General features: G+C 42.4%; 1 protein-coding gene across 3 annotated transcripts in view; it reads left to right on the top strand.

Annotated features, from left to right (window-relative positions):
* The window catches only part of Acoxl (acyl-CoA oxidase like), a 317,884-nt gene that overhangs the window by 177,313 nt on the left and 128,430 nt on the right, over positions 1-12,141 (top strand). For all 3 annotated transcript variants that reach the window (XM_040746264.1, XM_040746263.1, XM_040746265.1), the window contains exon 13: positions 11,391-11,480. In XM_040746264.1, coding sequence (XP_040602198.1) covers positions 11,391-11,480 — 90 coding nt within the window. The remainder of the gene's footprint in view (positions 1-11,390; positions 11,481-12,141) is intronic.

The raw sequence follows: 12,141 nt of genomic DNA on the forward strand, positions 1-12,141 counted from the left end.
ATGGCTCCTTGTAATTACGTTGACTTCAAATTTTAATCATATTGAAATTATGTTACTAGATGATCATATAGTCAGGCTTGCCTTATCTTCCTGGTGAATTAAATCTTTGGTTTTTAGACAGTGACTCTCTCTATCTCTAAAAATGCCTTAAGGTTGGAGTGTGGTTCAGGCCCTTGAGCTGTGGTTGGAATTCCAGAGAGTACACTCCTCTCCACCTACTACCAAAGCTGCACTAACAAATCCCCCATCTTCGTGGGTGGGCATAAGTCTCATCATCCTCCATTGTAGACATCACTTTTGGAAGGCTAGGTATTTGTTGTTGACTTTCTAGAACCCACCACCTGCTGCCCTCTTTGAAGTCATGTCTGTCCTTTCTTTACTCTGAGTCCTGACAGCCCCACTAAAAAAAAAGACTAGGTCTTGCTGTGTTACTTAAGTTGGTCTCCTCCTGCTTCAGTTTCCTGAGTAGTTAAGACTCTGGGAAAATGTCACTTTGTTTGGCTTTCTCTTACTGTCTCCCCAATCCTCTTAGAACTTCCATTTTTCTTTTCTAGAGCTTGCGGTGTATGTGTGTGTGTGTGTGTGTGTGTGTGTGTGTGTGTGTGTGTGTGGCTATGTATGTAATAGAGGCCAGAGAGCATCCTTGGCTGTTGCTCCTCAGGCATTGTCCATCTTGTTCAATGACCTAGGATCTTTCACTTGCCTGGCATTTGCCAACTAAGCTAGGTTAACTGGCTATAGATCCCAAAGACCCACCCATTTCTGCTTCCACAGCAGAGGGGTCACAAGTGTTCCATGTTGCTTTGTTTGTTTCTGTGGGTTCTGGGGGACTCACTTGGGTCCTTGTGCTTGAAAATTAAGCACCTTATTGACTGAGCTGTCTCCCCAGTCCTATGACCACTAACTTTTAATGACCAATTTTATTTGACTGGTCTACCTAACTGATGTCTGTCTCTCATGAGGACAAAACCATGTCTAATTCATTATGGAAATCCTAGTGTACATTACACAGGGAAGACAGCTGGTGACAGGATTCACGAAGGGATAGCCTCTCACCTTCACCAGTTCCTAAGTTCTGAGAATGCATTACAGTAACAGAGGGGTCAAAGCATGGAGGGCAGAGTGGGGCATCTCATCATCAGCTCTGTTGGACCCAGACCTCTGGATTCAGAAGACTCAGCCCAGATCTGGTCTTCCTCCAGAAAGATTACAGTCACTCTCCACACACCTCTTTCCTCTTGCCTAGAGGAGTACATGGTACAGCCATGAAAGAGAAATATTAACACAGCTCTAAGATAGTCTCCTGGCTGGGAGGATCTATTCCTATGTGGTTTTTATTGGCCCTCCTGTAACAAATAAGATTGATTGCATCTGTTTCTTCTTTAAATTAATAAAATTTACCCTCAGTTTGTTTAAAAAGGGGGAATAAAAGCCTGTTTCTAATTTGTTCTGATACGTTTATTAAATGTAATCTTCCAGTAAAAAAATTCAGAAATGTTGAAAACAGCAGGAAAATATTAAGCTTTCAAAATGCAGAGCTTGAGTCATAAAATATGTTTCGTGGGGCTCTCTCTGAAATGGGACACAACCTCAGTGACATTTACAATTAGCCGCTAGGTAGCTCAATGTAACGGTCAAGACTGAGAGAGGATGGCGCATCTATCCAGTATGCCCCCTCTTCTCAGAGACGAGATTCGGGGGTCACCCTGGAGGACTCTAGGCTTTGGGAGCATGGGTATAGAGTTCCCTCTGTCTAATCCACATTTCTTCCCTTCATTCTCTGTTGCTTTATTAAGAGTGAAGTCAGCTAATGGAAAATATTACTCACTTTTGGAGGATGATGACTTTTTCTCTCTCCCACTCACCTCTTCTTTCCCTATAAACCCCACCAAGAATATATAAAATGAGTGTCCCACTTGGGAGGCCCAAATAGAAGGAAGAAAAAATTCACTCTATAATAAATCCCCAAGGTGCTATTGAATAGCTGAGAGGATTCCCTCAAACTCCAAATGATTTATTCACATTCATGTTATTGATATATAGATATATCATAAACACCAATATGTATTTTGGAGATTTGTGTGTAGACACACATGTAGACATATGGGGTATGTATGATATAACTATGTGGATAAAAATAATTCTCAACAAGATGCTAATAAACTTAATTGAACAGCATATTAAAATATCACTCACCATCGCCAAGAGGATTCATTATAAGGACGCAAGGGTAGTTTGATGTATTCAAATGAAATGTGATGTCACATTACCAGAGTGCACAGCAACAATATACAATCATTGTCATAGATACAGAGAACAGTGCTTGACAAAATTTGACATTCCTTCATGATCAAAACAAATCAGGCAGAGAAAGAAAAGTACTTCAACTCAATGAAGACAGCATAGCAGACTCATAGTTAGTGTACTGAAAGGAGGAAGGTTAAAATATTTTTGTTTAAAATCTGGAATAAAACAAGGAGGCCCATTTTCACAACTTTTAGACAACACAGCCTGGAAGCCTTAACTTGAGCAACTAAACAAGAGAAAGATATAAAGGGACATCCAGATTAGAAGGGGGGAAGTTAACTGATCCTGTTTGCAGATAACAGGCTTATGTGGGAAAACTGCAATAAAATATTTAATAAACATTTCACAAGGTGGTAAATGAATTTAATATAGTCCCAGGAGGCAAAACCAACACACAAAATTAGCAGCATTTCTACATACTAATGCAAGGCTATCTGGAAAATAAAGAAACCCATCTCATTTATAATAGCTACCAAAATGACTAAGGATAAATTTAACTAAAGTGGTGAAAAATCTCTGTCAAAAACAAACAAACAAACAAACAGGACTGGAGAGATGACTCAGAGGTTAGGAGCACTGGCTGCTCTTCCAGAGGTCCTGAGTTCAGTTCTCAGCAACCACATGGTGGCTCACAACCATTTGTAATGAGATCTGGTGCCCTCTTCTGGCATGCATTTATACATAATAAATATTTATTGTACACATAATTAAATATATAAACCTTTTTTTAAAAAAAGGTCAAAACAGTCATTCTTGTTGGTCCTGTTGTTATTCCAGGGCTCAGGAAGACTACTGAGCACCTTGGCTGTCATTCCAGGGCTCAGGGTACACAGTGCCCCAAACATACGCAGGATACATAAATAAACAAACAAAAACCCAAAAACACTGGTGAAAGCAATTGAAGAAGACCCAAAGCTGGGAATGAAGCCCATGCTCTTGAATTGGAATAATTATCATTAAAATGTCCATGGGACCCAGAGTGATTTCCATGTTCATTGTGATGCTTACCCAAATTCCAATGCTGGTCTTCACAGAAATGCAATGAACACTACCAACATTCATATGGAGAAAAAAATCTGAGTATCCAAAGTAAACTTGACCAAAAAGCTCAGTCACTACATGACTCCAAATCCATGCAACCAAACAGCAAGATGCTCACGTCGAACCAGACAGAGACAATGAAACAGAGTGGAGAGCTGGACCCATGCACTTACAGCCAACCAATTTTGGACAAATGTGTGAAGAACACACATGGGAGACAGGGCAATCTCCTCAACCAATGGGAAAATGGGAGGTACACACACACACACACACACACACACACACACACACACAGACACAGACTCTCTCTGACTGAATTAGATTCTTATCTTTAACTATATACAAAATAGGTCAAAACTGATCGAGGGCTTACAAGTGAGACTCCAAACTATAAAACCATCCATAAGAAAACAACTCCTGACTGACTTTCTGTCAGGATGCCGTATCACAGTAACAGCAAAGTAGCAGATTCACTAGACTGGGCAGAGGGGTGAGGTCTGCAGTCAGTGAGAGACTCTGCCTCAATAAAGTGGAGAGCAAGTGAGGAAGACAGTATCAACATTGGGCCTTGTCTTAGGATTTTTGTTGTTGTGAAGAGACACCATGACCACAGCAACTTGTATAAAGGAAAACAGTTAACTGGGGCTGGCTTACAGTTCAGAGGTTCAGTCCGCTGTCGTCACGGTGGGACGCACGGTGGCACGCAGGCAGACATGATGTTGGAGAAAGAGCTGAGAGCTCTACATCTGGATGCAAGGGTAGCAAGAAGAGACAGTGAGCCACTAGACCTGGCTTGAGCTTCTGAGACTTCAAAGCCCAACCCCAGATACACTTCCTCCAGTAAGGTCAGACCTACTCCAACAAGGCCACACCTCCTAAAAGTGTCACTCACAGTAGGCCAATGAAAGCAATTTTTATTCAAACCACCATAGGCCTCTACACACTTGTACATGTGTATATGCACATACATGTATGCCCACACACATGCAAATATAGATACACACAGTACACTGGACACATACATACTCATGCATAAAAGAATTAGACAAAAGACTTAAATAGATGTTTTGCAAGAAATGAGATAGACAAGTGGCTACTAAGCTCATGAAAAGAATCACAGCATCATTAATTATTAGGCAAATGTAAATTGAAACCACAGTAAAATATCACCTTTTCCAAGTAAGAATGGCTATTATAAAAACGGTGGATGTTGGTTAGGATGTGGGAAAGGGAGGATCCTTGGATGTTGTTGCCAGGAAAGTAAATTAGTGTAGTCATTATGGAAAACAGTATGGAGATTTCCTCCCCAAACTAAAAATAATGCCATAGTATCCTACAGAAATCCCACTACTGCATATGTGCCCAAAATAAATAAGGCCACCATGTTGAGGTATGTCTTCATTGCATTTTCATTATGATACTATTTGTGATAGTCAAGGTATACAATCAATCTACGTGTATCATTTAGTGATATTTATCTCTGTATGCATGTATGTGTATATATTTATATAGGCACATGCTGCATTTTCTTTGTCTGTGTGCATGGCCATAAAAAGATGAAAACCTGATATTTTATGACACTATAGAAGAAACTGGAGGACATTATGTTAGGTAGGAATGATTCAGGTAGAGAAAGACAAATACTGCATGATCTGACTCATGTAGAACCTAACAAGTTTGTATTATAGAAGTAGAAAGTCGAGTGGTTAATGGGAATGTGGTAGCAAGACACTGGTCAAAGGCACAAAATACAGCCAAAAAAGGAAAATGGACTTCTAAGAGGTTAGTTGATAATGATGCAGTATATTCTTCAGAGTGTAAAGAGTGTGGGTGTTATGTGGTTTTACCACAAAAGTGATAACTATGTGAGGTGATGTGTTTGTTAATGAGCTGACATTACTATTTCATCATGTGTATATACTTAAGAATACCTTGTATATGATAAGGCATCATATGCTATCTGTCCATTTAAAAAGTGTATTTAGGGGCTGGAGAGATGGCTCAGAGGTTAAGAGCACTGTTATTCTAGAGGTCCTGAGTTCAATTCCCAACAACCACATGGTGGCTCACAACCATCTGTGATGAGGTCTGGCACCCTCTTCTGGCCTGCAGGCATACACACAGGCAGAACACTGTATACATAATAAATACATACATCTTTATTTTTAAGTGTGTTTAAGGGGCTGGAGAGATGGCTTAGTAGTTAAGAGCATTTGCTGCTCTTGTAGAGGGCTGGAATTTGGTTCCCAGCACTCATATAGTGGCTCATAGCCTAACAGTTCAAGGGGCTCCAATTCCCTCTTCTGGCTTCCTGGGCACCAGCCATGCCCGTGGTGCACATACAGACATGCAGGCAAGACAGTCATATACACAGAATTTAAAAAATTAAAAACAGAAAGGATGAAGTACCATAGTAGGTGGGAAGTTGTTGTTTGGTGTAGTTAATGTTTTTAGGGCTGAGAAGATGGCTCAGCAGTTAAGCAAACTCACTAGTCTTGCAGAGAACACAGCCGAATTCTCAGCATCCATTTTGAAATAAGAAAAGCAAAATGGAAGTAAGAAAGGAAAAGGAGAAATTAGATATGGGAAGTAAGAAAGGGGGAAGAAAAAGAGGAAGTGAGACACTTGAAGTAAATGGGAAGGGGAAATCAAAAAGAGTAGGGTGTGTTGGGGGGACGGGAAGTAAATGAACAGATAGGGGAATCCAGATAGGAAGGAAATTTGCCTTAAACATGACTGGGGAAAATAAATAAAGGAAGTGAGAATTGTGAAGAATATGGGGTAGGAAGAAATCCAGGTGTAAGACATGAGAAAAGGGAAGTGAGAATTGTGAAATATATGGTGTAGAAAGAAACTGACCTAAGACATGGGAAAAGGGAAGTGAGAATTGTGAAGTATATTAGGGTAGAAAGGAAACCAGACGTGAGTCATGGGAAAAGGGAAGTGAGAATTGTGAAATATATTAGGGTAGAAAGGAAACCAGACGTGAGGCATGGGAAAAGGGAAGTGAGAATTGTGAAGTATATTAGGGTAGGAAGAAATCCAGATGTAAGACATGAGAAAAGGGAAGTGAGAATTGTGAAATATATTAGGGTAGAAAGGAAACCAGATGTGAGAGATGAGAAAAGGGAAGTGAGAATTGTGAAATATATTAGGGTAGAAAGGAAACCAGACGTGAGGCATGGGAAGAGTCCACATGCAGTGGACACAGACTAGAACAAGGAGCCCAGAGGCAATGGCAGAGGGGCTGATCAGAGGACGTGCAAGGATCCCCTTGCAGGTCTGCGGGGATGAAGGGAATCCTACTCCAAAATGCCCGGAAAGGGGCAAAGCCAGTGTGGTCAGAACGGAGGGGTAAACCTCATTGAACATCTGTCTTATCCCTCAAGGGGCGTGATGAGACATGAGAAATGCTGACCACAGGGCACACAGCAGAGTTGATGCTTGGGAATGGTCTCTGGGAACATCATGGGGTTTCAGACTTGAGGAGGTGCCTTGACTGTTCCTGCCATGGTCCGCCATATCCCTCCTCCTCCTGGAACACTCCAGGGCTCGCCATAACTCACATGCATTCTGCTGGTTTCCTATCTCTCTTTCCTTTCTGCCCTCCTCACCAACTCCTCCCATCAGTCATGTGATCCCAGGTTTCCATTCCATCCTAAGCCATGGCCTCTGGATTGCTCTCTCCCAGGTACTCATTTATCCCTGGTACTATAGATTATTATTTTTCATTCCTCCTTTCTGCAGGATGACTGTAAGTTCTGGGGGAGTCTGTACCGCCATGCCTCCTTCATGGTGATATATTATTTATGATTTGATAAAGATTGCCTGAAGTATCAGAATGCAAAGCCAGCCACACTAGTTAGCTATAGGACCTAGGCAGTGGTGGCACACACCTTTAATCCCAGGACTCCGGATGGATCTCTGTGAGGTCAAGGCTATCCAAGGCTACACGACAGTGAATCAGTTTAAAAGATGCACAGAGCACACACCTTTAATCCCATCCCTATAGAGGCATACAAAAGACATGGAGCCCAGTGCTCGAGCTGCATTCTGAGATCTAGTCTCCAGACAGCTGAGGAGAGGCAGCAGTCTGAGGCTTGGTGAGAGCTCCTGGAGCCAGGATTAGCCCTTTCAGTCTGAGGTAGAGGTAAGAACTAGTGACCAGCTGCTTTGCTTTCCTGATCTTCAGCTTGAAGCTTGAACCCCAGTATCAGTCTCTAGGTCTTTATTATTCATGCTATACTCCTCATCTGTTCTCCTGATTTTTCTTATTTTTTTGTCTTTTTATGGTGATTATTTATTACTTTTAACAGTTAATAAAAAACCAAAATTTTTATTTTTAATTAAAAATACAAAGCAAACAATTACTGGGAAAACAAGATTCTTTTTCTGAGTTTTTAGCCTCATTAATAAAAATAATTTGAAAATTGGCTCAAGGAAATTCAAGGATAATTTATTAGAATTTGAGAAAAAAAAACAAGCAAGTAACAGTATAGACAAGCTGTGAATCGGAGCAACTGCCAGGAGGGGAAGTAGAGAAAAAGCCATGACTTTTTTTTTCCGGTTTGTATGGTATCTTTTTCCTTAGTCATTTGTTTATTTGGTTTTATTTTAAAAACAATCTTATTTTTACATACCAATCCCAGTTTCTTCTCCCTCCCATCTTTCCAGTCTCCCCACTGTCTACCAGTACCATCCACTCCTCACAGAGGGCGAGGCCTCCCATGGGGAATTATCAAAGTCTGTCACATCCTTGGGAGCAGGACCAAGCCCCTCCCTGCTGTATCTAGGCTGACCAAGGTATCCCTCCATAGGGAATGGGCTCCAAAACTCCAGTTCATGCACTGGGGACAATTACTGGTTCCACTGCCAGTGGCCCCAACTGCCACCTGCATTCAGGAGGCCTCGTTTGATCTTATCAGGTTTCCCAGTGGTGAGTTTGGAGTCAGTGAGGTCCCACTTGCTGTTTCATGCCTTTTGAGTTAGCTGCAGACATCAGAGAGACACTGAGAAAGCCCTGAACTTGTGCAGGAGTACCTAGCTCACCTGAACTTGTGTGGGAAGTGCCTAGCCGCAGATCTAAGTTCAGAGGACAAGGGATGCAGGCTCTGTGAAACTGACATGTCAACAGCCTATTGAGAAAGGAGAAACGGGATCTGGAGAGTTGGCTCTGCAGTTAAAAGCACTAGCAGCTCGGATAGAGGACCTGGATTTGGTTTCCAGTGCCCACATGGTGGTGACTCCCAACTCCCCCTAACTCCAATTCCAGAGGGTCTAATGCCCCCTTCTGGCCTCTGTAGACACTGCATGCAGGAGGTACACATACACATAAGCAGATAATACTAATATGCGTAAATCAAAGGAAGTGTTTTGAAGAAAGGAAAAGTGAGGCTGAGAACAAGAGTGGGCTAGTTAGCTGAAGCAAGAGCCCCCGAAGCACGACTCCTTTAAAGACGCTGCCTCCACTGTGTGTAGTGCCTGGACTTCTTGTATTCATGTACATGCTCTACTCCACTCCTTAGTGGAAACTGATAAGAAAGGACTTCCAGTCTTCTGCAAACTGACTTTCTCATTCTCCTGCCACAAAACCCTTTATATTCATTTGTTCCCGAAGGATTTTGAACCTCAAATTTAGAATTTAAGCCACTCAATAATATGGCTGCAAAATCCCTTTTAGCAAGTCCAGTGCATTGTGGGTCTTTAAGCTCACACACACTTTATGTTAGGTCTTTCTCAGCATGGTTAGTTTCTAAACAGGTCACCTCAGATGGCCAAAGGACTCAGGCTTCGGTGAGGCCAAGCTTTCCTACCCTATTCTGAGGAAATTAGATGGCATACGCAGGATTAGTGGTCCCAGAAGAGAGGAAGGACCAAAGCTCACACATGGTGGACATTGTATTCTTTTTGCTTTCATTTCCAGGTGTTCAGGATCCCTGGGAGGGCTTCTGGTCAGGTTATATGTCCTCAGGTCTGAAGGCCCCCGGTACACCTGCAGCCATCACACACTTTTATTTCCTTTTTAAACCAGATGGGAAACTCAAAGCAGGGACTCTGAGCTAGGAGATAAATAAATGATACTACATTTGAAGATCCGACAGAAGAGGGACCCTCTCATGTTCACGTGGCCTGCCCACTGAGTGACTGTTGCTGTCTGTGTGAGTGGATTATGGCTGCTGTCTCATCACAGCCTCCACGGATCACCCGGCTTCCAGGGCAGTAAAGAGCCCATTTCTTCTCCTTCACTGTGGGAAAGCATAGCAAAATGCTTAGGAGAAAACGAAAACCAACCCACATTTGTTTCTTCAGCATTGTGTGTCCTGGATGTTGTTAGCAGCTGTGCTTCTTAGACATAGCCATCTATTTCACGTTCATCTCTTTTTCCACGGCAGAACACGTGAGATACTTCTAGACCACTCAGAACGCTCCCCAAACCTCCTCTCTCCATCTGTAAATCGGGGGTAACGTCCATGTCGCAGGGCTCTAACTGTGGGGGTGAGATGAACGCAGTGAAGTAGATTTGTGTGCTGCACCAGCAGGGTCTGCAGTGATCAGCCTGGGTGTGGTGGAATCAAAACAATGACACGGAGTCAGCCCAGGGTGGGAAGGCCAAGGGACGTGAGACTGACTTCTTGTGTTTGCGCACGTGTGTGTGTGTGTGTGTGTGTGTGTGTGAGCGTGCATGCGTGCGTGCGTGTGTGTGGAAGGGAGATAAAACTTCTCTAGGTTGGAAATGTTACTCATTTATTTATCCATGAATAGGACTGGCTTAATTTTATGAGAGTTGCTAAGGATTCTAACAGGTTTCTGAAGATCTCTTGCTTCTGTTAGCTGTGAGTGGTAACACCCCAAAGTGTGACACTGAGGAGGAGGCTGGACTGTGTGCCCAGCCTTAAAGGGCCGCTGTTCCTGCAGGAAGCAGGGCTGAAGTGCATAGGCTTTCCCGGCTCCATGGGCAGCAGGATGTCAGGTGTCCAGGCTTCTAGGTCTCCTGTAGCCACTTTCAGAAATGAAGCAGGTTCCCCCCCCCCCCGGTATCAGGGGTCTCTGAAGACTCAGGTGTGTTGATGTGTGTGACTACTCTTCTGTGAATGTGTGTATCTCATGTGGCTTAAACATCCTAACAGAGGTGGAAGGAAGACTGTCTTTCCCTATTCAAAGCTGATGTGCAAACTGCAAATACTATGACAAGTGTCAGTCCCCTCTGACATGACGTGTAGACTGGAGTGACAGAGGGCCAGAGCCCAGGTATTCTGTGGGGAGAACCCTGAACTGAAGGAGATGGAGAGGCCTTGGCAGGGGACGCGCTCTTAGACCAGAGGCAAGTCATGATTTCCTCACATTTGCCTGGACCTGAACCGACATTTCCCCAGGGACCCGTTCTGTATGTGAGGAGACACTCAGCACTTGAATAACTGTGAGTTAATACCTTTGAAATAGGATTCCAGGAAATGAAAAGGAGGAAGAGGAGGAGGAGGAAGGAGGTGGGATGGAGTGGAGAAGGAAGAAGGGAGGGAGAGGAGGGAGAAGGGGGGAGGGAGGAGGAAGAGGAAGAGGAGGAAACTAATTAAAGAGTGAATTTACAATGCAAAATAGTTAATAATGTAAAGCTTTGGAATGTCAGTGTGAGGTTACCCTCATAGTATAGTGGTTAGATTACAGAAGGAGCCTTCTAGGGTGGTGGGAGGCATCGTTCCCTTGAACACGTTGCTGTAAGTCACTAGTAAAATTCAGAAGAGTTGGAAAACAGAAATAATATTGGTGTAATTAATTGAAATCTTCTGGCCAAATAGGAAATGACCATTTGTAGATGTTTTGCTATCAATTAAGATAATACTCAAAATAGTATTTGTGACCTCAGAGCTAATGTGATAGATCAAAATTATTCTGAGTAAGAGATACATGGCTATTTTATTCTTCCCAGCATTCTGTACTTTTAATTTCAAATAAACTATTCTTCATATATAGTGGTGGGGTTGCAAATTTAAAGTGTTTTTAATTCTTCTTATTCCTCTCCCTTCTTTCCTCATCTTCTGCAACAGGGTTACCTGATGGAAAACCGAATCTCGGGCCTGAAATGTGACACTGATGTGTTTGTGACCTTTGAAGGTGACAATGTAGTCATGCTTCAGGTAAGATTTATGACATGTTTATTCATTTTAAACAGCATTGTTTTCAAGACAAGCATTATCCAAAGAGTCAGAAGTGTTCTGTACTTTTTATCTTTTTCTGATCTCCTTTAATCGGCAGGTGTTTCCCTGTTAGGCAGTTGAGCAGGGGATTGGGTTATTTCTCTTTTAGGTCGTCTTTGATGTTGAAATATGTCTTTGTAGTTTCAGAAAACTGCTTGCACATACTAAGATTTTTCTACTAGCAAGGCTATTCCAATAGAGTGTGTAGACCTTGGAGATAAACAAGTGGAAGACAGAATGCTAAGTTATAAAAGGATGGGCAGTCAGCCTCCCTAGTCAACACAGAAATACACACTAGGACAAACAGAGACACTGTTCTCCTTTCAAGTTAGCTCATGTCTGAAAGCTCCTGGAAGTCTCATTGTTGGTTAAAGCACAAGAGTGTTTAGCTTGTTACTATGGGACTTTGTGTAATTCTACCCTAGAACTCTACCCTAATAATCATAAATATGGAACAAACAAACAAACAAAAACCACTGAAGCAATACATTCTCACCACTACATAATTTACAATAGCAATGAATATCAATAACAAAATGATTATGTAAATCATACTCTGACCACTCAGTGGGGAATTATATATCACCTTTAAAATTGTACT

This window comes from Mesocricetus auratus, unplaced genomic scaffold, assembly GCF_017639785.1.
Source record: "Mesocricetus auratus isolate SY011 unplaced genomic scaffold, BCM_Maur_2.0 Super-Scaffold_100004, whole genome shotgun sequence".
Taxonomy (NCBI): Eukaryota; Metazoa; Chordata; class Mammalia; order Rodentia; family Cricetidae; genus Mesocricetus; species Mesocricetus auratus.